Source organism: Rutidosis leptorrhynchoides, chromosome 1 (genome assembly GCF_046630445.1).
Source record: "Rutidosis leptorrhynchoides isolate AG116_Rl617_1_P2 chromosome 1, CSIRO_AGI_Rlap_v1, whole genome shotgun sequence".
Taxonomy (NCBI): Eukaryota; Viridiplantae; Streptophyta; class Magnoliopsida; order Asterales; family Asteraceae; genus Rutidosis; species Rutidosis leptorrhynchoides.
The window spans coordinates 115314240-115342042 of record NC_092333.1 but is presented as its reverse complement, the minus strand read 5'-3'; the positions used below and the strand labels follow the sequence as shown (position 1 = coordinate 115342042).

General features: G+C 35.3%; 1 protein-coding gene across 1 annotated transcript; it reads left to right on the top strand.

Moving 5' to 3' along the window:
• The first annotated feature begins 24117 nt into the window (after positions 1–24117).
• On the top strand, positions 24118–24695 carry LOC139888386 (uncharacterized mitochondrial protein AtMg00810-like). The gene is made up of 2 exons (XM_071871396.1): positions 24118–24250; positions 24334–24695. The coding sequence occupies exons 1-2, from the start codon at positions 24118–24120 to the stop codon at positions 24693–24695; spliced, it is 495 nt and encodes a 164-aa protein (XP_071727497.1).
• The last annotated feature ends 3108 nt before the right edge of the window (positions 24696–27803 follow it).

Here is a 27803-nt window from a genome sequence, read left to right as displayed (position 1 = left end):
TCCTCGTTAGTAACCTACAACTAGTTGTCCACAGTTAGATGTACAGAAATAAATCGATAAATATTATCTTGAATCAATCCACGACCCAGTGTATACGTATATCAGTATTGATCACAACTCAAACTATATATATTTTGGAATCAACCTCAACCCTGTATAGCTAACTCCAACATTCACATATAGAGTGTCTATGGTTGTTCCGAAATATATATAGATGTGTCGACATGATAGGTCGAAACATTGTATACGTGTCTATGGTATCTCAAGATTACATAATATACAATACAAGTTGATTAAGTTATGGTTGGAATAGATTTGTTACCAATTTTCACGTAGCTAAAATGAGAAAAATTATCCAATCTTGTTTTACCCATAACTTCTTCATTTTAAATCCGTTTTGAGTGAATCAAATTGCTATGGTTTCATATTGAACTCTATTTTATGAATCTAAACAGAAAAAGTATATGTTTATAGTCGGAAAAATAAGTTACAAGTTATTTTTGTAAAGGTAGTCATTTCAGTCGAAAGAACGACGTCTAGATGACCATTTTAGAAAACATACTTCCACTTTGAGTTTAACCATAATTTTTGGATATAGTTTCATGTTCATAATAAAAATCATTTTCCCAGAATAACAACTTTTAAATCAAAGTTTATCATAGTTTTTAATTAACTAACCCAAAACAGCCCGCGGTGTTACTACGACGGCGTAAATCCGATTTTACGGTGTTTTTCGTGTTTCCAGGTTTTAAATCATTAAGTTAGCATATCATATAGATATAGAACATGTGTTTAGTTGATTTTAAAAGTCAAGTTAGAAGGATTAACTTTTATTTGCGAACAAATTTAGAATTAACTAAACTATGTTCTAGTGATTACAAGTTTAAACCTTCGAATAAGATAACTTTATATGTATGAATCGAATGATGTTATGAACATCATTACTACCTCAAGTTCCTTGGATAAACCTACTGGAAATGAGAAAAATAGATCTAGCTTCAAAGGATCCTTGGATGGCTTGAAAGTTCTTGAAGCGGAATCATGACACGAAAACAATTTCAAGTAAGATTTCCACTCGAAATAAGATTGTTATAGTTATAGAAATTGAATTAAAGTTTGAATATGATTATTACCTTGTATTAGAAAGATAACCTACTATAAGTAACAAAGGTTTCTTGATCTTGGATGATTACTTGGAATGGATTTAGAAAACTTGGAAGTAAACTTGCAATCTTGGAAGTATTCTTGATTTTATGAAACTAGAACTTTTGGAATTTATGAAGAACACTTAGAACTTGAAGATAGAACTTGAGAGAGATCACTTAGATGAAGAAAATTGAAGAATGAAAGTGTTTGTAGGTGTTTTTGGTCGTTGGTGTATGGATTAGATATAAAGGATATGTAATTTTGTTTTCATGTAAATAAGTCATGAATGATTACTCATATTTTTGTAATTTTATGAGATATTTCATGCTAGTTGCCAAATGATGGTTCCCACATGTGTTAGGTGACTCACATGGGCTGCTAAGAGCTGATCATTGGAGTGTATATACCAATAGTACATACATCTAAAAGTTGTGTATTGTACGAGTACGAATACGGGTGCATACGAGTAGAATTGTTGATGAAACTGAACGAGGATGTAATTGTAAGCACTTTTGTTAAGTAGAAGTATTTTGATAAGTGTCTTGAAGTCTTTCAAAAGTGTATGAATACATATTAAAACACTACATGTATATACATTTTAACTGAGTCGTTAAGTCATCGTTAGTCGTTACATGTAAATGTTGTTTTGAAACCTTTAGGTTAACGATCTTGTTGAATGTTATTAACCCATTGTTTATTATAACAAATGAGATGTTAAATTGTTATATTATCATGATATTATGATATATAATATATCTTCGTATGATATATATACAGTTAAATGTCGTTACAACGATAATCGTTACATATATGTCTCGTTTCGAAATCATTAAGTTAGTAGTCTTATTTTTACATATGTATTTCATTGTTAATACACTTAATAATATATTTACTTATCATTTAACATAATTAACCAAGTTTATCAATATCTTAATATGATTCATATGTACCTAGTAAGACGTTGTTATAACGATAATCGTTATATATATCGTTTTCGAGTTTCTTAAATTAATAGTCTCATTTTTATGTATATAACTCCTTGTTAAAATACCTAATGAGATACATACTTATAATAAAATCATTTTAACTATATATATAACCATATATATGTCATCGTATAGTTTTTACAAGTTTTAACGTTCGTGAATCACCGGTCAACTTGGGTGGTCAATTGTCTATATGAAACCTATCTCAATTAATCAAGTCTTAACAAGTTTGATTGCTTAACATGTTGAAAACACTTAATCATGTAAATAATAATTTCATTTAATATATATATATAAACATGGAAAATTTCGGGTCACTACAGTACCTACTCGTTAAATAAATTTCGTCCCGAAATTTTAAGCAGTTGGAGGTGTTGACGTATCTTCTGGAAATAAATGCGGGTATTTCTTCTTCATCTGATCTTCACGCTCCCAGGTGAACTCGGGTCCTCTACTAGCATTCCATCGAACCTTAACAATCGGTATCTTGTTTTGTTTAAGTCTCTTAACCTCACGATCCATTATTTCGACGGGTTCTTCAATGAATTGAAGTTTTTCATTGATTTGGATTTCGTCCAACGGAATAGTGAGATCTTCTTTAGCAAAACATTTCTTCAAATTTGAGACCGGAAAGTGTTATGTACAGCCGCGAGTTGTTGAGTTAGCTCCAGTTGGTAAGCTACTGGTCCGACACGATCTATAATCTTGAATGGTCCAATGTACCTTGGATTTAATTTCCCTCGTTTACCAAATCGAACAACACCTTTCCAAGGTACAACCTTAAGCATGACCATCTCTCCAATTTCAAATTCTATGTCTTTTCTTTTAATGTCGGCGTAGCTCTTTTGTCTACTTTGGGCGGTTTTGTTATTGAATTTGTATGATCTTCTCGGTAGTTTCTTGTATTATCTCCGGACCCGTAATCTGTCTATCCCCCACTTCAATCCAAAAAATTGGAGACCTGCACTTTCTACCATAAAGTGCTTCAAACGGCGCCATCTCAATGCTTGAATGATAGCTGTTGTTGTAGGAAAATTCTGCTAACGGTAGATGTCGATCCCAACTATTTCCGAAATCAATAACACATGCTCGTAGCATGTCTTCAAGAGTTTGTATCATCCTTTTGCTCTGCCCATCAGTTTGTGGATGATAGGCAGTACTCATGTCTAGACGAGTTCCTAATGCTTGCTGTAATGTCTGCCAGAATCTTGAAATAAATCTGCCATCCCTATCAGAGATAATAGAGATTGGTATTCCATGTCTGGAGACGACTTCCTTCAAATACAGTCGTGCTAACTTCTCCATCTTGTCATCTTCTCTTATTGGCAGGAAGTGTGTTGATTTGGTGAGACGATCAACTATTACCCAAATAGTATCAAAATCACTTGCAGTCCTTGGCAATTTAGTGATGAAATCCATGGTAATGTTTTCCCATTTCCATTCCGGGATTTCGGGTTGTTGATGTAGACCTGATGGCTTCTAATGCTCAGCTTTGACCTTAGAACACGTCAAACATTCTCCTACGTATTTAGCAATATCATCTTTCATACCTGGCCACCAAAAATGTTTCTTAAGATCCTTGTACATCTTCCCCGTTCCAGGATGTATTGAGTATCTGGTTTTATGAGTTTCTCTAAGTACCATTTCTCTTATATCTCCAAATTTTGGTACCCAAATTCTTTCAGCCCTATACCGGGTTCCGTCTTCCCGAATATTAAGATGCTTCTCCGATCCTTTGGGTATTTCAACCTTTAAATTTCCCTCTTTTAAAACTCCTTGTTGCGCCTCCTTTATTTGAGTAGTAAGGTTAGTGTGAATCATTATATTCATAGATTTTACTCGAATGGGTTCTCTTTCCTTTCTGCTCAAGGCGTCGGCTACCACATTTGCCTTCCCCGGGTGGTAACGAATCTCAAAGTCGTAATCATTCAACAATTCAATCCACCTACACTGCCTCATATTCAGTTGTTTCTGATTAAATATGTGTTGAAGACTTTTGTGGTCGGTATATATAATACTTTTGACCCCATATAAGTAGTGCCTCCAAGTCTTTAATGCAAAGACAACCGCGCCTAATTCCAAATCATGCGTCGTATAATTTTGCTCGTGAATCTTCAATTGTCTAGAAGCATAAGCAATCACCTTCGTTCGTTGCATTAATACACAACCGAGACCTTGCTTTGATGCGTCACAATAAATCACAAAATCATCATTCCCTTCAGGCAATGACAATATAGGTGTCGTAGTTAGCTTTTTCTTCAATAATTGAAATGCCTTCTCTTGTTCATCCTTCCATTCAAATTTCTTCCCTTTATGCATTAATGCAGTCAAGGGTTTTGCTATTTTGGAGAAATCTTGGATGAATCTTCTGTAGTAACCAACCAATCCTAAAAATTGACGTATATGCTTCAGAGTTTTTGGGGTTTCCCACTTTTCAACAGTTTCGATCTTTGCCGGGTCCACCTGGATACCTTCTTTGTTCACTATGTGACCGAGGAATTGAACTTCTTCCAACCAAAATGCACACTTTGAAAACTTAGCGTACAGTTTTTCTTTCCTTAATACTTCTAGCACTTTTCTCAAATGTTCTTCGTGCTTTTGATCATTCTTTGAGTAAATAAGTATGTCATCGATGAAAACAATGAAAAACTTGTCAAGATATGGCCCACACACTCGGTTCATAAGGTCCATGAACACAGCTGGTGCGTTAGTCAATCCAAACGGCATAACCATAAACTTGTAATGACCATAACGCGTCCTAAAAGCAGTTTTTGGAATATCATCCTCCTTTACTCGCATTTGATGATATCCAGAACGTAAATTGATCTTCGAATAAACCGACGAGCCTTGTAGTTGATCAAATAAGTCGTCAATTCTCGGCAGTGGATAACGGTTTTTGATGGTAAGTTTGTTCAACTCTATGTAGTCAATACACAACCTAAATGTACCATCCTTCTTCTTGACAAACAAAACAGGAGCTCCCCATGGTGATGTGCTTGGTCGAATGAAACCACGTTCTAATAGTTCTTGCAGTTGGCTTTGCAGTTCTTTCATCTCGCTGGGTGCGAGTCTATAAGGAGCACGAGCTATTGGTGCAGATCCTGGTACAAGATCTATTTGAAATTCAACAGATCGATGTGGAGGTAGTCCCGGTAATTCTTTCGGAAATACATCGGGAAATTCTTTTGCGACGGGAACATCATTGATGCTCTTTTCTTCAGTTTGTACTTTCTCGACGTGTGCTAAAACAGCATAGCAACCTTTTCTTATTAGTTTTTGTGCCTTCAAATTACTAATAAGATGTAGCTTCATGTTGCCCTTTTCTCCGTACACCATTAAGGGTTCTCCTTCTTCTCGTACAATGCGAATTGCATTTTTATAACATACGATCTCTGCTTTCACCTTCTTCAGCCAGTCCATGCCAACTATTACATCAAAACTCCCTAACTCTACTGGTATCAAATCAATCTTAAATATTTCGCTACCCAGTTTAATTTCTCGATTCCGGCATATATTATCTGCTGAAATTAATTTACCGTTTGCTAATTCGAGTAAAAATTTACTATCCAACGGCGTCAATGGACAACTTAATTTAGCACAAAAATCTCTACTCATATAGCTTCTATCCGCACCCGAATCAAATAAAACGTAAGCAGATTTATTGTCAATAAGAAACGTACCCGTAACAAGCTCCGAGTCTTCATGTGCCTCTGTCACATTAATATTGAAAACTCTTCCGCGGCCTTGTCCATTCGTGTTCTCCTGGTTCGGGCAATTTCTAATAATGTGGCCCAGTTTTCCATATTTATAACAAACTACATTGGCATAACTTGCTCTGACACTACTTGCTCCGCCATTACTCGTTCCGACACCATTTGTTCCTTTCGTTCTGTTAACCCCTGGTCCGTAGACCTCACACTTCACCGCGCTATGACCATTTCTTTTACACTTGTTGCAAAATTTGGTGCAGAACCCCGAGTGATACTTTTCACACCTTTGGCATAGCTGCTTCTGATTGTTGTTGTTGTTGCGGTTGTTATTGTTGTTGGGATGATTGTTGTAGTTGCTGCTGCTGTTGTTGTTGTTGTTGTTGTTGGGCCATTTGTTGTAGTTGCGATTGATTTTGCGATTGTTGGGATAATTGTTGCGATTATTATTGTAATTGCTGTTGTTGTTGTATTGGTGATTCTTATCACCGTTTTCCTCCCACTTTCTTTTGACTTGCTTCACATTGGCCTCTTCAGCCATCTGTTCTTTAATTCTTTCCTCAATCTGGTTCACTAGTTTGTGAGCCATTCTACATGCCTGTTGTATGGAGGCGGGCTCGTGTGAACTTATATCTTCTTGGATTCTTTCCGGTAATCCTTTCACAAACGCGTCGATCTTCTCTTCCTCATCTTCGAACGCTCCCGGACACAATAGGCACAATTCTGTGAATCGTCTTTCGTACGTGGTAATATCAAATTCTTGGGTTCGTAACCCTCTAAGTTCTGTCTTGAGCTTATTGACCTCGGTTCTAGGACGGTACTTCTCGTTCATCAAGTGCTTGAATGCTGACCACGGTAGTGCGTACGCATCATCTTGTCCCACTTGCTCTAGATAGGTATTCCACCATGTTAACGCAGAACCTGTGAAGGTATGCGTAGTGTACTTCACTTTGTCCTCTTCAGTACACTTACTTATGGCAAACACCGATTTGACCTTCTCGGTCCACCGTTTCAATTCGATCGGTCCTTCGGTTCCATCAAATTCCAAAGGTTTGCAGGCAGTGAATTCTTTGTAGGTGTATCCTACACGATTTCCTATACTGCTAGATCCAAGGTTATTGTTGGTATGTAGCGCGGCCTGTACTGTGGCTATGTTTGAAGCTAGAAAAGTACGGAATTCCTCTTCATTCATATTCACGGTGTGTCGAGTAGTCGGTGCCATTTCCTTCAAAATAGTCAAATGGAACATGTTAATCATACAGAATATTAAGAGTAGTTAATAGTATTTCGTAGCATAATATGAACTCATTTATAAAAGCTTTTTCTTCATATTAGCGTTTTATAAGTTTAAATTCGGGTAGTACCTACCCGTTAAGTTCATACTTAGTAGCTAATATACAATTCAACTACTACAATTCGATATGAAAAACTGATTATAATAATATTTCGCGTTCAAACTTTTATACAATATTTTACAAACTTACAATGCCGCTTATTTTACATAAAGCATGAAATATAGCACACAATAACTTTGATACAAAATAGTTGTCAAGATAATTCTAGCTAGTACACAAGTCGTTCAGCAAAGGCAATAAAGATACGTAATTCATACGTCCAGAAACAAGTCATGCATTCTGGTTTTACTAGGACTACTTCCCATCCTTGATCTTGTGGAACATAACTGTTATGGCCGTTGATAAGACAGTGTGTTGTAACGTCGTCAAAGGGACGAGGGTTACGTAATGACCAACAGTCTCGTAATAACCTAAAAACCTCATTTCTTACCCCAATTACCGACTCCGTCACTTGTGGGAACGTTTTGTTTAATAGTTGTAACCCGATGTTCTTGTTCTCACTTTGGTGAGAAGCGAACATTACTAACCCGTAAGCATAGCATGCTTCTTTATGTTGCATGTTAGCCGCTTTTTCTAAATCATGAAGTCCTATATTCGAATACATTGGGTCAAAATAATTTCTTAACCCGTTGCGTAAAATAGCATTTGGGTTCCCCGCAATATATGCGTCAAAGTAAACACATCGTAACTTATGGGTTTCCCAATGTGATATCCCCCATCTTTCAAACGAAAGTCTCTTATAAACCAAGACATTCTTGGAACGTTCTTCGAATGTCTTACAAACTGATTTCGCCGTAAATAGTTGTGCCGAAGAATTCTGACCGACTCTAGACAAGATTTCATCAATCATGTCTCCGGGTAGGTCTCTTAAAATATTGGGTTGTCTATCCATTTTGTATTTTTATACTGTAAAATAGACAAGAGTTAGATTCATAAAAAAAATACTTATTAATACAAGCAATTTTTACATATATCATAAAGCATAAGCACACTATATTACATATATTACACCACACGAATACAACTATCTTATTCTGACTCGCTCGTTTCTTCTTCTTCAGTTTTGGTTCGTTTTGCCAAGTTTCTAGGGATATATGATGTTCCCCTAATACGAGCTGTCGTTTTCCACAACGGTTTAGAAAAACCTGGTGGTTTAGAGGTTCTCGGGTCATTGTTACAACTTAAGGGCTTCGGGGGTTGACGATACATATAAATTTCATCGGGGTTGGAATTAGATTTCTCTATTTTTATGCCCTTTCCCTTATTATTTTCTTTTGCCTTTTTAAATTCAGTTGGGGTAATTTCTATAACATCATCGGAATTCTCGTCGGAATCCGATTCATCGGAGAATTGGTAATCCTCCCAATATTTTGCTTCCTTGGCGGAAACACCGTTGACCATAATTAACCTTGGTCGGTTGGTTGAGGATTTTCTTTTACTTAACCGTTTTATTATTTCCTCCACCGGTTCTATTCTTCTTCCGGTTCCTCCTCCTCCGGTTCCGATTCTTCTTCCGGTTCCGATTCTTCTTCCGGTTCCTCTTCGGGAACTTGTGAATCGGTCCACGAATCATTCCAAATTACATTTGACTCTTCATTATTATTAGGTGAGTCAATGGGACTTGTATTAGAGGTAGACATCTATCACATAATATCAAACACGTTAAGAGATTAATATATCACATAATATTCACATGTTAAAAATATATAGTTTCCAACAAAATTTGTTAAGCAATCATTTTTCAAGTAAACACGGTCGAAGTCCAGACTCACTAATGCATCCTAACCAACTCAATAAGACACACTAATGCAAAATTATGGTTCTCTAAGACCAACACTCGGATACCAACTGAAATGTCCCGTTCTTATTGATTAAAAACGTTCCATATTAATTGATTTCGTTGCGAGGTTTTGACCTCTATATGAGACGTTTTTCAAAGAATGCATTCATTTTTAAAACAAACCATAACCTTTATTTCATAAATAAAGGTTCAAAAAGCTTTACGTAGATTATCAAATAATGATAATCTAAAATATCATGTTTACACACGACCATTACATAATGGTTTACAATACAAATATGTTACATCGAAATCAGTTTCTTGAATGCAGTTTTTACACAATATCATACAAACATGGACTCCAAATCTTGTCTTTATTTTAGTATGCAACAGCGGAAGCTCTTAGTATTCACCTGAGAATAAACATGCTTTAAACGTCAACAAAAATGTTGGTGAGTTATAGGTTTAACCTATATATATCAAATCATAACAATAGACCACAAGATTTCATATTTCAATACACATCCCATACATAGAGATAAAAATCATTCATATGGTGAACACCTGGTAACCGACATTAACAAGATGCATATATAAGAATATCCTCATCATTCCGGGACACCCTTCGGATGTGATATAAATTTCAAAGTACTAAAGCATCCGGTACTTTGGATGAGGTTTGTTAGGTCCAATAGATCTATCTTTAGGATTCGCGTCAATTAGGGTGTCTGTTCCCTAATTCTTAGATTACCAGACTTAATAAAAAGGGGCATATTCGATTTCGATAATTCCACCATAGAATGTAGTTTCACGTACTTGTGTCTATTTTGTAAATCATTTATAAAACCTGCATGTATTCTCATCCCAAAAATATTAGATTTTAAAAGTGGGACTATAACTCACTTTTACAGATTTTTACTTCGTCGGAAAGTAAGACTTGGCCACTGGTTGATTCACGAAACTATAATAATATATACATATATATCAAAGTATGTTCAAAATATATTTACAACACTTTTAATATATTTTGATGTTTTAAGTTTATTAAGTCAGCTGTTCTCGTTAGTAACCTACAACTAGTTGTCCAACGTTAGATGTACAGAAATAAATTGATAAATATTATCTTGAATCAATCCACGACCCAGTGTATACGTATATCAGTATTGATCACAACTCAAACTATATATATTTTGGAATCAACCTCAACCCTATATAGCTAACTCCAACATTCACATATAGAGTGTCTATGGTTGTTCCGAAATATATATAGATGTGTCGACATGATAGGTCGAAACATTGTATACGTGTCTATGGTATCTCAAGATTACATAATATACAATACAAGTTGATTAAGTTATGGTTGGAATAGATTTGTTACCAATTTTCACGTAGCTAAAATGAGAAAAATTATCCAATCTTGTTTTACCCATAACTTCTTCATTTTAAATCCGTTTTGAGTGAATCAAATTGCTATGGTTTCATATTGAACTCTATTTTATGAATCTAAACAGAAAAAGTATAGGTTTATAGTCGGAAAAATAAGTTACAAGTCGTTTTTGTAAAAGTAGTCATTTCAGTCGAAAGAACGACGTCTAGATGACCATTTTAGAAAACATACTTCCACTTTGATTTTAACCATAATTTTTGGATATAGTTTCATGTTCATAATAAAAATAATTTTCCCAGAATAACAACTTATAAATCAAAGTTTATCATAGTTTTTTATTAACTAACCCAAAACAGCCCGCGGTGTTACTACGACGGCGTAAATCCGATTTTACGGTGTTTTTTGTGTTTCCAGGTTTTAAATCATTAAGTTAGCATATCATATAGATATATAACATGTGTTTAGTTGATTTTAAAAGTCAAGTTAGAAGGATTAACTTTTATTTGCGAACAAGTTTAGAATTAACTAAACTATGTTCTAGTGATTACAAGTTTAAACCTTTGAATAAGATAGCTTTATATGTATGAATCGAATGATGTTATGAACATCATTACTACCTCAAGTTCCTTGGATAAACCTACTGGAAATGAAAAAAATATATCTAGCTTCAAAGGATCCTTGGATGGCTTGAAAGTTCTTGAAGCAGAATCATGACACGAAAACAATTTCAAGTAAGATTTCCACTCGAAATAAGATTGTTATAGTTATAGAAATTGAATTAAAGTTTGAATATGATTATTAACTTGTATTAGAAATATAACCTACTGTAAGTAACAAAGGTTTCTTGATCTTGGATGATTACTTGGAATGGATTTAGAAAACTTGGAAGTAAACTTGCAATCTTGGAAGTATTCTTGATTTTATGAAACTAGAACTTTTGGAATTTATGAAGAACACTTAGAACTTGAAGATAAAACTTGAGAGAGATCACTTAGATGAAGAAAATTGAAGAATGAAAGTGTTTGTAGGTGTTTTTGGTCGTTGGTGTATGGATTAGATATAAAGAATATGTAATTTTGTTTTCATGTAAATAAGTCATGAATGATTACTCATATTTTTGTAATTTTATGAGATATTTCATGCTAGTTGCCAAATGATGGTTCCCACATGTGTTAGGTGACTCACATGAGCTGCTAAGAGCTGATCATTGGAGTGTATATACCAATAGTACATACATCTAAAAGCTGTGTATTGTACGAGTACGAATACGGGTGCATACGAGTAGAATTGTTGATGAAACTGAACGAGGATGTAATTGTAAGCATTTTTGTTAAGTAGAAGTATTTTGATAAGTGTCTTGAAGTCTTTCAAAAGTGTATGAATACATATTAAAACACTACATGTATATACATTTTAACTGAGTCGTTAAGTCATCGTTAGTCGTTACATGTAAATGTTGTTTTGAAACCTTTAGGTTAACGATCTTGTTGAATGTTGTTAACCCATTGTTTATTATAACAAATGAGATGTTAAATTGTTATATTATCATGATATTATGATATATAATATATCTTAGTATGATATATATACAGTTAAATGTCGTTACAACGATAATCGTTACATATATGTCTCGTTTCGAAATCATTAAGTTAGTAGTCTTATTTTTACATATGTATTTCATTGTTAATACACTTAATAATATATTTACTTATCATTTAACATAATTAACCAAGTGTATCAATATCTTAATATGATTCATATGTACCTAGTAAGACGTTGTTATAACGATGATCGTTATATATATCGTTTTCGAGTTTCTTAAATTAATAGTCTCATTTTTATGTATATAACTCATTGTTAAAATACCTAATGAGATACATACTTATAATAAAATCATGTTAACTATATATATAACCATATATATGTCATCGTATAGTTTTTACAAGTTTTAACGTTCGTGAATCACCGGTCAACTTGGGTGGTCAATTGTCTATATGAAACCTATCTCAATTAATCAAGTCTTAACAAGTTTGATTGCTTAACATGTTGGAAACACTTAATCATGTAAATAACAATTTCATTTAATATATATATAAACATGGAAAAGTTCTGGTCACTACAGGGTGCATGGCCACTGGCTCCAGAGGACGAAGCGCCAAAGTCGCTGGAGAGTGTCGACGACGGGATCTGTGAATCGGCAACAATGGCAGGAGAGGTGGAGGGTGAGTCTGAGTCGCTCTCCAAAATGATAACGAGCGGGACATCCGACATCTGAACAAGGAAAAATAACTTTTTCCGTGTCAGCAAGTCATAAAGCAAGCACGTATTAGGCACTACAGCAACCTAGGTTGTCTAAAACAGTATACAGCATGGCAATAATAACAACGCTAAATAGAAATAACATGTGAAAGCAGATAGTAATCATGCAATAGCGGAAATAAGCATACAGTAAGTTCGCATGGCAGTAAAGATAAGCAATAGCATGCAGTAATATCACATAGCAGTAAAAGTAATCAGTAGCATGCAGTAAGTTTCGCAGAAACAAGTAAACTAGCAAGTTGTAGATTAGTCCTATTAGTGAATCCTACTTGGTCAGGTCTAGACTCACTAATGCAACCTAATTCCCTACAACCAATGCTCTGATACCAAATGTGACGCCCCGTAAAAAACCATCGTGTACGATTCGTCAACAACAGGATCTTTACACGGTTGAATACTACATGCTGTTTGAAAACCAGTTTGCATTCATAAAAACATAGCGTTTTACAAAAGATAATGTGACACAGAGGTCATTACAAAGCCATTATTCAAATAACATAAGTTGCGAATGCAAATTAAAAGTTTCATGATTGCGACATCTCTAAGTTATGCAGCAGTTATCTAACACAGCAGGTCCTTAACAGCAAGTCTAAACAGCATGACAGCAAGTCTAACAGCGGAAGCAACAAACCTCTAAGTACCTGAGAAAATATGCTTAAAAACGTCAACAATAATGTTGCTGAGCTATAGTTTAAGTTGTAATAGTAATATAAGATTGACCACGAGATTTCAATATTTCAAAATAGTATGAAAAGCATATGTATAACCGTGGGCACATGGTAACTAGACTTAACGTAAATATAAATATCACCCCCTAAAAGTACACATGGCGAGTGCGTATGTCCTCGAAGTATTAAACACCCGTTAAATGCTAGCGCGACTAGCCAGAGTGGAGATGTCAAACCCTATGGATCCATATCTAATATTCGCGTCTACCGGTTCAAAAATCAATAGTTAAACGTTACCGTGCTAAGGGGAATCTTTATGCTGTTGTATAACCCACACATATGTAAAGTTTAAGTACTCGTGTCAAATAAGTAAAACATAAAAAGCGCATGTATTCTCAGTCCTAAAAATAGTATAAGTAAAAAGGGAAGCTATAACTCACAGTGAATAAGCAATACAAGTCGATACGAAAGTGCGCAAGTAGTAAGTCGGTCCGAAAGGTCGTCAACCTAAATCAAAGGTTACTAGGCCAGTAGGTTGTCTTTATAAGTTCTAATAGTGCATACAATAAGTTTAAGTGTCATCATCATCATCGTTCATCATCATAAAAGCTAAATAAGTTTGACAAGAATAGAGATCGAAACAATAGGCTGACTTCGGTCAGCTGTTACGACCTCTACGTAAGTCAAAAAGACGCGTAATCAGTGGCTATGGCTCCGTATATGAGTCCCCTAGTTGCTGACCAATTTCAAGAACCAAACTCATCTTCGTTTGACCGTGGCGACAGTTTAAGTACGAGTAGGTCAGAAATTTCAGCACAACGTTAATAGGGTGTAATGACTTTTGGAAGGCCATAAATCCTAAACCGTAACTCGAATTAAGACGAGGTCTAAACGGAAAATTATCTAATCGAACTGAACTAACTTAAAATCAACTTTCCAGTAGCCCAGGTGGTCTGATCAGATACGAAAAACAGTAGGTAAGGTGCTCCGGTGGGGTTCTTAGTGCTTGATGCTCATCACGGTTCTCATCCTTGATGCTTGTAGCTTCAAGTGTACAACTCGTTGATGGATTAGCATCACCTTGACCAAGATTCTACCATCAACACACAATATGTTAAGACCAAGTAAGAACACAACTCATTTAAGAGTCTTAGATGGATGATGAACCAAGGTTACATCATATCCTTAGTCTTAACACAATTACAAGTTACATTTTCAACTAAAGCTACAAACTTTACATCAATCAAACAAGTATGAACTAAATCTAAGTCAAATGAAGTGATGGAACCCTAAGCTAGAGAGCTTGGATCCCTTTCACACAAGTTTTAAGGTTACAAAGCTAGAAAGCTTGAACCTTTAGTGTTCTTGAAGATCTTGAAGCATAAAACTTGGATCTTTAAGTTACATGAAGACCATAAACACAAGTTTTGATCTTTATAACAAAATAATAAGATCATAAGTCAGAAAAATTAGATCCATCAAAAGATATGAAGATCCAAGCTAGAAAGCTTGCATCTTGGTTGTTCTTGAAGATCTTGAAGCCTAAAGCTTGGATCTTTAAGTTACATGAAGATTACAAACACAAGTTTGAATCTTTATAACAAAATAACAAGATTAAAGTTAAAAAGTTTTATATCTACAAAGTTGGTGAAGATTCAAAGCTAGAAAGCTTGAATCTTCCATGTTCTTGAAGGATTCATGCTTGAATCTACAAGATGTAATCAAGATCAAAGCTAAAAAGCTTGATCCTCCATGGATGATGATGAACACGAAAAGGAAAGGAAAAGAAGAAGAAGAAGAAGAAAAATTAAAAACTTACAAGTTTTAGAGTGAGAAAGACTAGAAAGGAAATAAGAGAGTAAGTGTGTGTGAAAATACAAATGAGAGCAAGTGTTAAATGGATGGAATGGCTTAGTATTTATAGGCAAATGAGGGTGGGAGGGAGGCCTCATAGCCATGATTTTTAGGGGGGACAAAGGGGGACAAAAGTTTGCTTTTTGGTTAATGGTTGTCTAAAGTTAGTGCTTATGTTGGGATCCCATGCAACATTAAGGATAATACTTGACATAAATGCTAGTATGTTCCCTCTAATAAATAGGCATTTGTCTTACTTATTATTGGGCCACTAGTAATTAATAAGTGGGCTAAATAAATGGGCTACTTGCTAGAGTAGGGTGGGCTTAGGTCCAACAAGGTAGAAAGTCCAACAAGACTAATTAGTAAGCATAAGTAAATTATTACGCATAATTAAGCATCCATAAACCCAAGTAATTATTATTATAAAATAATAATTAATATTTCGTAGTCATAATATTCCGATTACAACAAAAGTTAAACGTGTGCGCAGTTCGCGGTTTATTCGAAACGTCAAGTGACACTAACGGTCATAAAGCATCCGGTGATCAAGTTAAGTATCCTACGTACTCTAAGGCACGCTTTAATATATAAATAAAAGTAAATCATGTATATTAAGATTCCAGAGTATAAAGTAGCACAGTACGCACAAATACGCAGTTTCGCTAAAACACAAGGCACAAAAGCAAGTAGAAAAAGTCGGGTCGTTACATTTATGTATTAAAACTTTTACCTTGTATTTATTAATTACTCTGTAATATATTGGGTCAATGTTACTTTAGTTAAATACTACCTTAAGACCCGCAAAATTTGTGGGATTAGTTTGAAAAAATTCGAAAAGAATATATTAATCAATCCAAACCAATATTACAAAAAAGAGAAATGTATACGAATAAAAATGACGATTCCACTTCTGAAATGTTGTATCATTTCGAGATATGTTCAATAGTATGGCAGGGTTAGGGTAGCTAACTAATACTTGTCGTGATTTTCATAGATTTGTCAAAGAAAATAGTCTTATTAGGTGGTCATTAATTGTCAACAATGTCGCAGCTATTTGTCTTTCTATAACTATATCACGCAAGTTCTTCACAGTCTTTTCACGTACAGAAGAAAATAATTATGGAGTAACTGATTTTGTTATAATTGTTTTTCAAGTAATAATTTTACATATATAAATGGAAATGTTCTGGATACCTCTCTAGTAAAATCCAACAAAATTGTAAATTTTCTCTTTAAATATGACATACGTTGGTGATAGGAAGGAAATAAAAAGGAAATAGTGATGTGATGTTAATGTGACAGTTTGTTAATTTGAAAAAAGATGTCATGATTGAGAGTACTATAACATTTTTTTTTATATTCCTGTTTATCAAATTTACTTCCATTGAGCAAATTAAAAAAGAAAGAAAAACATGTACATCTATAATATACTCTATAATTATAACTAGCTCCTAAACAAGTAACATAACTAGTGATAATGACCAAACAAACTAAAGTTAAAGAGATCAAATATTTTGGTGTCTTCATTTTGTTCTCAAAGCTAAGTGGGGAGTACGTAGCTGATATTGTTCTTATATACTATTAGAGGCACTTAATTGTGTCGTATGATTAAACAAAAACGACAAGGGGCTAACAAATGGGTTTTAATTTTACACTTTACTAATTTTGACAACTACAACTTTGTTTCTTTCTTTTTTTTTTTTTTTTTGACAATTTAGTAATTTCTTATTTTTTAATATTTACTTTTATATGCAACTTTTTTTTTTGTAATTGATTTTTCTAACAAAACGAGACTTACTTTGTACTATTGATAAACAAACTCATTTTGTACTATTGATAAACAAAAATGTCTAAAGTATATGAGTTCGATAACATGGCCAATTTGATTGTTTTAATAATTATTAATTCAAATGTACATACACTAACGGTTGAACAAGATTTTTAAAATTTGTTTTGTTCCGTTTATTTAAGTGCAAGTAAAATATTTTTAATGTGAAACATATAGTTTTTTTTTATCAATCATTGATATGCGCATTTTAATTGTAACATGTTAAAATAATGTCTAATATATATAGTGAAAATATGTACTGTTACAAATTATTTCCTACTAGTGTTCAAATTATGTGAATTCGGTAAATTTTTGGTTACTTTAAGTATTGAGCGAAATCATTTCTCGCAACAATGAGCAGGTTATCTATTAACTCCTTCTTATATATAAGAAGACCTTGTATAGTTTTATGGGTTTACATCAACCTTAAAACATAACACGCGATACAATAAATGATAATCAAAATTTTTGGTTTTCAATCAACGTTAAAACATACCTTCGGACCGCGCCTTGCAGCTGTTGCATCTGAATATACGTTGCTTGGTACATGTTTTAGTATCAGACGATATTTATGTACATAACGCCTACACATAATTACGTAACTAATATCATTAGAATAAGTCTACAAAATAGTCATTCATATAGACATAGCTTATGTTATCTAGTATATCGTCTAGTACTTATTACATACATACATAATGTTGTACATTATTAATTTATGAAAGTAACGTTCCTTTTGCTAACTCTCTCTCTCTTATTTATTTTTATTAAAACCAAATATTGACACCATAATGCATTATACTATTTTCTTTAACTCTTTCTAAAGAAAACAAATATAGATAATGGTCTATGCGTTGCGATGAAATATGTTAACGTCTTTTATAAAACTAATGTTGAGCGAGAGCTGTGGGAAAATACTGCTAACAAAAAGAAAAGAAAAAAAGGGTTGGAGGACTCGAACCCAAGTCATTTCCCTATCAACTCATGAAGTTACCACTTACCCTAACTGTTCATTTAATATAATTAATTGAGTCTGTTATATATATATATATATATATATATATATATATATATATATATATATATATATATATATATATATATATATATATATATATATATATATATATATATATATATATTCAAAATGTTTATCTAAAAAAAAAGCTCTGTTTCGAATATAATTAGCTGAGTTTTGTTTGTAAAATTATTTCGAGTTGAACGGTGATGACATAGAAACGTTACTCGCGGCGATAAAAAAGATAAAGTCAGTTAAAAAGTTGGGTGGATTTTTTTGTTGGGTATTATATTTAATTAAAAGTTACATTTTAGTCCTCGAAGTTACACTTGATATCCATAGAAAGCTATAATTGATATCTGTAGTTGAAGGGGGTAAACTATAAATATGATGAGAAGTTGCATTTAGTATCCAAATTGAGGGGCTTATAGTGTAAATTTGGGAGTTAGTGGGTGTCGTTTTAGCCTTGTGCACGACATAAATGTTGGTGTCGATTAGTATTATATAGAAATTTAATATTTCGTGAAATAATTAATTAAACAACTTCCTTTTATTTCCTTTATTTTCTTAGAACTCGAAAATACATTTAAATTTTTTTATATTACTTTATTTTCTATAATTTTAATTCAACTTTTTTTCATTCTATTTTTTCCATTAAAATAAAACTCAGAACACACAAAATTAACCAATTTAACTTACTGGAATTTGGACCCTTCGGGATGAACTCATACGTAAACTGTCGTCTACCTCCGATACGATCAATTTTCATAGGGTAACAATTGATTAGAAGCATACCATCTTGGCAAAACGAGCCCGTTTCGATTTTCAACCCAATCACAATAGTCACAAGGATTAAACGTCCTAACTGTTAGACTAGTATTTAGGCCATTGGCCCACATCACTTATTTGTAAGGGCCTAGCCCATCTATTCTATTAAGGATACTTTACAGCCTATATATCCCTTGTAAATGTACTGATCGAGACACAGATTCAATAATACAACACTACAACTATTAACATGGTATCAGAGCCGTAACCTACACCGGAAGAAAAGGCTGACCACGATTGGGTCAAAGCTGATGCCGTTGTTACCACATGGATCTATCTCACCATCTCGGAGTCGTTACTCGAATGACTCCTCAACACCGAGCCTGCAACCGCATATGCAGCGTGGACCTTCTTGGAAAAACTTTTTCTTGATAACAAACAATCCAAAACTCTTGAACTTCATGAAGAATTATGTGGTTTAGAACTGGGAAATTCGACGATTGATGAGTACTTCCGTAGAATTGATAATATTGCAACTCAACTCCGAAATCTAGGCACAAAAACAGAAGATCGTGATTTAGTTATGTACACGATTAAGGGTCTTCGTGATAAATACGCACATGCTAAACACATTATCATCCATAGAGAACCGTTCCCAACACTTGACACTGTTCGCTCCATGCTATCCATGGAGGAGATGACCCTTAACTGCCAACAACGAAGCTCCACCGAAGCCCCACTCAATGTATCTCACCCCTTGGCTCTTACGGTTCAAGCTAACTCCATAAATCGATCGGCTAATAACGCTACACAACATTGCAGGAACTTTTTGAAAGGATTTTACAGGCTTGGTGAAACATGTCGATTCATTCATGGGAACAACGGGGCCAATCGACGAAATTTGCATTCTTCAGGATCCAGTAACAATAATAATGCCGAAGGTATCACTCAAACCCAGCTTTTAAACTGATGTGTGCGAGGGATAGTACGAAATAGATTATATTTTACTACGAAATACTATTAAATACGATACAATTTACACAAGTTATTTATTTATTTATTGAATGGATATACCTAAACCTTGCTACAACACTTATAGGCAGTGTACCTAATCGTAGAGTAGTGTAGTTTTTAGTAAGTCCGGTTCGTTCCACACGGATACAGCTGAGTTTAACGCTATACTATATTTGTATATATATATATATATATAAATATAAATATATATATATATATATATATATATATATATATATATATATATATAAGTAGTATTATTATTATTATAAAGGGGAGTTTTACCGTTTAATGACCGATTTGTCGATTTTAACTTCTAATGCAAAATAAATATAACTTAATTTAAAGCGTAAAGTAAATGATGATAAATAAAATGCGATAAAATAAAAATGCGATAATTTAAAGTACGATAAATAAAATGACAATAAATAAAAGTGCGATGAGATAAAATAAAAGAATTATGTTTATTTAAACTTTCGTAATCATGATGTTTGACGTGTTGATTTTAATTTATTATCATTGGTTAATTGTCCTTTGTCCTGGATTATTCGATATGTCCATCTGGTTTTGTCCATAATAGTCCATCGGTCATAATTATAAAGTGTGAGAGTCTTCGCCAAATTAACCTTATACCCGAAGTCAAATATTCCAACTAATTGGGGACTTAAACTGTAACAAGGTCTTAATACTTTGTTTAATGATTAAACTAGGTTATCGACTGCGTATAAACCAAGATTTTAATACTTTGTTAACAATTACACCAATTACCCTTGTGTGTAATCCACCCCTGTTTTAATGAGTCTATTGACTATTAATCCATTCCCGTGTCCGGTCAAATGAACAATTATTGGTATTTATAAATATCCCGCCCACCGTACCCAGTCAAGCGTATGTGGTTATATATAAATACGTCAAATTATAAATCTCTAAATAAATGAGATATCATTTAATTAATATAAAGCTCATTAATAGCCCATAGTCCAATTTCCACAAGTGTCGGTCTTTTGTCCAAACCCCAATTATGGTCCAAAGCCCAATAACCCCATCTTTAATATTTAGTCCAACATCACGATTACTTCGGCTTAAATAAACATAATAATAACTTAGCTATGAGACATTAATTTAAAAAGGTTGAACATAACTTACAACGTGGGCTGCTCGAATTTATATAATATTTAATATAATATATATAATTTTATATAATTATATATATATATATTATATTATATTCTTGTACATAGTTGACTTGTAATTTTAGGTCCGTTGACTCGCGCGTTGATAGTTGGTTCATGTCCCGGTTTCGGATTTTCGAACGTCCTTTTGTACGCTTAGATATCTTGTAATTTGTGTTTCACGGCTTGTACTCTTGTAATTTTTAGATGTTTCTCATTAATAAATTGAGCCACTTGGATTGTATATTGTACATTTGAGCTTTTTGGTCATTTGCGTCTTCAAATCGTCGAATCTATCTTTTGTCTTCACCTTTTATTATTTAAACGAATATCACTTGGAAATAGAACAATTGCAACTAAAAGCTTGTCTTTCTGGAAGGATAATGCTATGAAATATATGTTCGTTTTTAGCATTATCATAAACCTTCTACTGGCCTAGCAACAACACCCACAAGCTCAGGTTAATTATCGAGCACCTTGGCCCACATCAGCAGCCCAATCACAGAATTATTTTCCTAGTTACGGGCCCAACAATCATTCTGCCCCTGCCCAACGTGACGTTTTACCCACACCACCTGGGTTTAGCCGAGCCCAGTCCACTACTAATGGGCCACAATAGTTTAGTCAGCAGCCTGTTGGGCTGGCCACATCTCACCATCAGTTCAGTCCATCTCTTGTTGGGCTGACCAGTCCACACCAACCAGCAGCTACTGGGCCCTCGACCCACGGTTATTATGGAGCTCCCTTCACTCCCATTGGGTCTTTTACTGTTGATCCAAATGCGCAAACTCATGAAACTATTTTACCTTCAGCGTTCAGTGCTATGACCCTTCAAGATTTTGGTACCGCCGGATGGAATATGGATACTGGTGCGTCAACTCATCTTACCTCTAGCATTAATAATCTTAGTACTATTTTTAATAATTGTAAATATCAGTCAGTCGCCGTTGGTGACGGAAACACCATTCCCGTCACCAGCACCGGCCATAGCTTGTTACCAACTCCACACCGACCACTACACTTAAATAACGTTCTTGTAACACCTAATATTGTTAAAAACCTTATTTCTGTCCGTCAATTTACTCGTGATAACATTGTATCTGTTGAATTTGACCCATTTGGTTTTTCTGTGAAGGATTACCTGACGCGCCATCTCCTTCTCCGATGTGATAGCGACGGAGACCTATACCCAGTAACTCCTCACTCACAACAGCATGTACTCATAACCAGCCCCGTTACCTGGCATCAACGTCTCGGACATCCCGGGAATGATACTTTTTGTAAACTTATTTCGAATAAATACATTATATGTAATAAACCTATGTCTCATTTATTTTGTCATGCGTGTCAACTTGGCAAACACGCTCGTCTTCCATTTTCTGTTTCTAGTAATAATGTTACTTCTGTTTTTGATATTATCCACTATGATTTGTGGACTTCACCTATTGCTGGCATTAGTGGTTTAAAATACTACATTATATTTCTAGATCACTTTGCTCATTATGTTTGGGTATTTCCTCTTCGTCATAAATCTGATGCATTTAACATATTTGTACAATTCTGCACATTTGTCAAAACACAATTCCAAAAAGAAATAAAAGCCTTTCAATGTGACCAAGGAGGCGAATTTGACAACAATGCCTTTCATCATCTTCTTCGTTCTAACGGCATTCAATTCAGACTATCTTATACTCAGACATTTCAACAAAACGGGAAGTCTGAATATATGCTCCTCACCATCAACAACCTCATTCGCACCTTACTCTTACAAACTCATCTACCTCCTATCTACTGGGTCGAAGCATTACACATGGCATCTCATCTTCTTAACCTCCTTCCATCCTCAGCCATTAACCATGAAATTCCTCACACACGCCTATACAATCAAAAACCAAACTACACTACTCTCTGCGTCTTCGGATGCCTCTGCTATCCTCATCTAAACAACACTAATAACTCGCTCCCCGCTCCACTCCCTGCATCATTCTTGGCTACCCATCCAATCAATGAGGCTATCGCTACCTCGATCTCACTACAAATAAATCATCATATCCCGTCATGTCACCTTTGATGAAACTTCATTCCCCTTCGATTCCATGACCCCTACACAGCTACCCTCCTATGACTTCCTGGATCCTTCACCGAATATATTCTCTTGCACCATACACCTCTCTGACCCTACTAACACTACCTCGGAGACTCAACCCATTCCTCCCACGGAGCCACAGCCTCCTCCTACTAAGGCTACCGTCCCTACCTCTGCCACCCACATGGAGACACAGCTTCCTCCTAATGAGGATACTACTACCACTTCCACGAGTCACCCGGAGCTACAGCCTCCTCTGACTGAGGCTACATCTCAAAACACTCATCCCATGATCACTCATACTCGCCTCGGCACCACCAAACCAGTTCAACATCTTAACTTACACACATATGTCCTATCTCCTATCCCTCGCACTTACCCCGACGCCCTTCGCGACCTCAACTGGAAACAATCTATGACTGACGAATATAATGCTTTAATTAACAACAGTACTTGGAAACTTGTGCCACGCCCATCGGACACGAACATAGTTCGCTCCATGTGGCTTTTTAAGCACAAGTTTAATGCAGATGGTAATTTAAGTAGGTATAAAGCTCGACTTGTTGCTAACAGTCGCAGCTAACAGGTTGGCGTTGACTATGATGAGACTTTCAGCCCGGTTGTTAAACGACCACGATACGAACTGTTCTCAGTCTAGCGATTTCTCGAAACTGGCCCGTACATCAGCTAGATGTCAAGAACGCATTTCTTCACGGACAGTTATCTGAGACTTTCTATATGCATCAGCCCCCAGGTTTTCGGGATCCTCGATATCCTGATCATGTCTGCCTATTGCAGAAGTCCTTATACAGCCTCAAGCAGGCACCGCGTGCTTGGTTTCAGCGTTTTGCAGGATATGGACAGCAGATTGGTTTCCGTCACAGTCAATGTGATACTTCATTGTTTATTTACAGATAGGGATCTGACGTTGCATACTTACTTTTATATGTCAATGATATTGTGGTAACTGCATCTTCGACTATTTTGCTTCAACGGATCATTACATCCCTTCACCTGGAATTTGCTATGACTGATCTAGGACCGTTGAACTACTTTCTGGGCATCTCCGCCACTCGATCCACTACTGGCCTCTTTCTATATCAGAAACAGTACGCCACAGAGATTCTTGAGCGTGCTGATATGGCCACTTGTCATCCTTGTAGGACTCCGGTTGAACCCAGAGCGAAGCTCACACCCCACGGCCCCCTGTTCAGGACCTGACTCTATATCGCAGCCTTACAGGTGCTCTACAGTACCTGACCTTTACCCGCCCAGACATATCTTATGTTGTTCAGCAGATCTGTCTCTTCATGCATGATCCGCGCGAGCAGCACTTTCATGCTCTCAAACGGATCTTACGGTACATACAGGGCACTATTGATCTTGGTCTCCAGTTATACTCATCTTCACCGACTTCTTTGGATGCTTACTCTGATGCCGATTGGGCTGGCTGCCCCACTACTAGACGTTCTACATCTGGGTATTATGTGTTTCTTGGAAACAATCTCCTTTCATGGTCGTCTAAACGACAGCCTACTCCTTCCCGCTCTAGTGCTGAGGCAGAATATCGTGGTGTGGCAAATGACGTAGCAGAGACTTGTTGAATCCGTAATCTTCTCTGCGAGTTGCATTGCCCACTCACTTCTGCTACTCTCGTGTATTGTGATAACGTCAGTTCTGTTTACATGTCCTCCAACCCGGTTCAATATCAGCGCACTAAGCATATTGAGATAGATATTCATTTTGTCAGAGACTTAGTTGCACAGGGACATGTTTGTGTTCTTCATGTCCCCTCCAGATACCAGTTTGCGGACACCTTCACCAAAGGACTCCCGTACGCCCTCTTTGACGACTTTCGGTCCAGTTTGAGCGTCTGAAGTACTCACACTCCAACTGCAGGAGGATGTTAGACTAATATTTAGGCCATTGGCCCACATCACTTATTTGTAAGGGCCTAGCCCATCTATTCTATTAGGGATACTTTACAGCCTATATATCCCTTGTAAATGTACTGATCGAGACACATATTCAATAATACAACACTACAACTATTAACACTAACAACATGTTCTCCCGCATTATTCCGGCTAGACTGAATCAACACAATATCGGGCAACAATGAACCCGAAGAACACCAAGTGTCAGATAAAATAGTAAGCGGAAAAACCCAACGTTTCGCAGGATAAAATTAGACAAAATGAGCGTAACAATCTAATCTAGTTTTGGAGAGCATTTTTCGACTAGAAAATTATATTCCAAGGGCCGAAATACGATCGATCGAAAGTAATGATTCGATTCCTCTAACTAGAATTAAATTATTTTATATTACTTTCGTTTCTATAATTTTTTATTCAATTTTATTTTCATTCAAATTTTTTTCCACTGAAATAAAACTCAGAACACACAAAGTTAACCAATTTAACTTACTGGAATTTGAACCCTTCAGAATGAACTCATACGCAAACTATCATCTACCTGCAATACAATCACTTTTAACAATTGGTTAGAAGCATCCATCTAGGCGAAACGAGTCCATTTCGATTTTCAACCCAATCGCAATCGTCACGAGGATTAAACGTCCTAACAACGTGTTCTCCTGCCTTATTCTCACCAGACTGAAGCAACACACCATCGGGCAACAACGAACCCGAAGAACACCAAGTGTCTGATAAAATAGTAATCGGGCAAACCCTATATTTCGCAGGATAAAATTCAACAGAATGAGCGTAACAATCAAGATTTGGGGGGCATTTTTCTTCTGGAAAAGTTATATTCGAAGGGCCGAAATACGTTCGATCGAAAGTAATGATTCGATTCTTCTAACTCAAAAATACATTTATATTATATTACTTTGTTTTCTATAATATTTTATTCAATTTTTTCCACTGAAATAAAACTCGGAACACACAAAGTTAACCAATTTAACTTACTGGAATTTGGACCTTCGGAATGAACTCATATGTAGTCTGTCGTCTACCTTCGATACAATCACTTTTCTATCAGGTAAGAATTGGTTAGAAGCATACCATCGAAGTGAAATGATCTTGTTTCTATTTTCAACTCTATCGCAATCGTCGTAAGGATTAGCGTCCTAACAACGCGTTCTCCCGCATTTTTCCCACCAGACTGAATCAACATACCATCGGGCAACAAGGTACCCGAAAATCACCAACTATCGGATAAAATAGTAACCGGACGAACCTTACGTTACGCCGGATAATTTCGGCAGAATGAGCGTAACAATCTAGATTTGGAGGGCATTTTTCAGCTGGAAAGTTATATTCAAAGGACCGAAATCTGTTCGATCAGAAGTAATGATCTGATCATTCGCTAGTAAGGCCATATGCATGGCGAAAACACCAATGCTATTTTTTAAAAGCTTCCATTTCCTTTGGTTAAATCAGGCTTTTTATCCATTTTCCTTAGGTTAAATCGCCATTACTTTCGATAGTGTTTATCCATGTTTACTTTCTATGGGTTATGTAATGTCTTTTGGGCAAGTGTTATGTAAGCCCATCTTGGCACTTTAAGTGTTGATTTTTCATAATTTCGTGAATAATCTATATTTATTTATTTTTCTGATTTTCGCCAAAAAGTAAAATCTTTTAGAATTTTTGATATTTAGAGAGACAACTAGTGAGTAGACCCGTGGAATCACGGGACCTAAAGAAAAAATTGTTTAATGATATTTTATAGTTGACGAATGTTATTTAAACAAAATGTGGAATTTATATAACCAAAATGTAGATAAGGTAGCATAACTGATCAAGTTCGAAAAAATAGAGAACACCAATGTTTTAACGAATACTCAAAACAACCATATTCAAAAAGTACAATCCAAATTCATAGTCTCAAAATACAAAACCTTAACAAAGAAAAGAAAAAGTCTTAAGAATTCATCAATTTCCATAAAGTACACATCCATTTGTGAAGAATTTGAGCTCATACACAGGATACTTATAAAAGTACACATCCATTTGAGACATATTTGGCACGTAGCTAAGACCTTTATTATTGCAACGTTACCACCTCGGATACACCGCCATCACGCCACCATCGCGCCACTGTGGGGCGTGATGGGTGACAAAAAAAATGTTGGCGTGATGAAGCCATCACCGGAGAATTTTCTGATTTTGCTGTGTTTTGATTGGTGGGAGGCATGTATTCGTTGAAAGAGCATATATCCGTTGCTCAACGATAAAATTGAAATTAATTTTATAAATAATAAAATTTTAATATCTCTATAAATACAATACATTTCATCTCATTTTTACCACAAAATACTCTCATTTCAATAACTTGTGTCTATAATTTTCTCTATAATATTTCCTACTTCATAACAATGTCTCAAAATCCCGATCCAAGTGATTTTGGTTCTGGTAACCTCTACAACTTCGGGTCACCAAATATGCCTGGATCGAGCTCACATTCCCCGCAAAATGTTCGAGGTAATTGACCATTTGGCAATGTCCCGCAACAAAATCTTCTTCAAGATTTCAATAATGCAACGTTTTTTTCTCAGTTTCTACATCAACAACAATTTCAACAACAATAACAATAACCATTTCAACAACAACAACAATAACCATTTCAACAACGATTTCACCAACCATTTCAACAACGATTACGACAACCCTTTCAACAACAATATCTGTCACAAGTTTCTTATTTCTTGCAACCGGGTATTATACCATTTCAGCTTCCATCTACGC

What these genes read in the sequence shown, in the direction of transcription:
- LOC139888386 (XM_071871396.1), top strand. Translation starts at nt 24,118, where the DNA reads ATGACTGATCTAGGACCGTTGAACTACTTTCTGGGCATCTCCGCCACT. An exon ending in TATGGCCACTTGTCATCCTT is followed by an intron (nt 24,251 to 24,333) that starts GTAGGACTCCGG and finishes GCAGCCTTACAG; the next exon opens with GTGCTCTACAGTACCTGACC.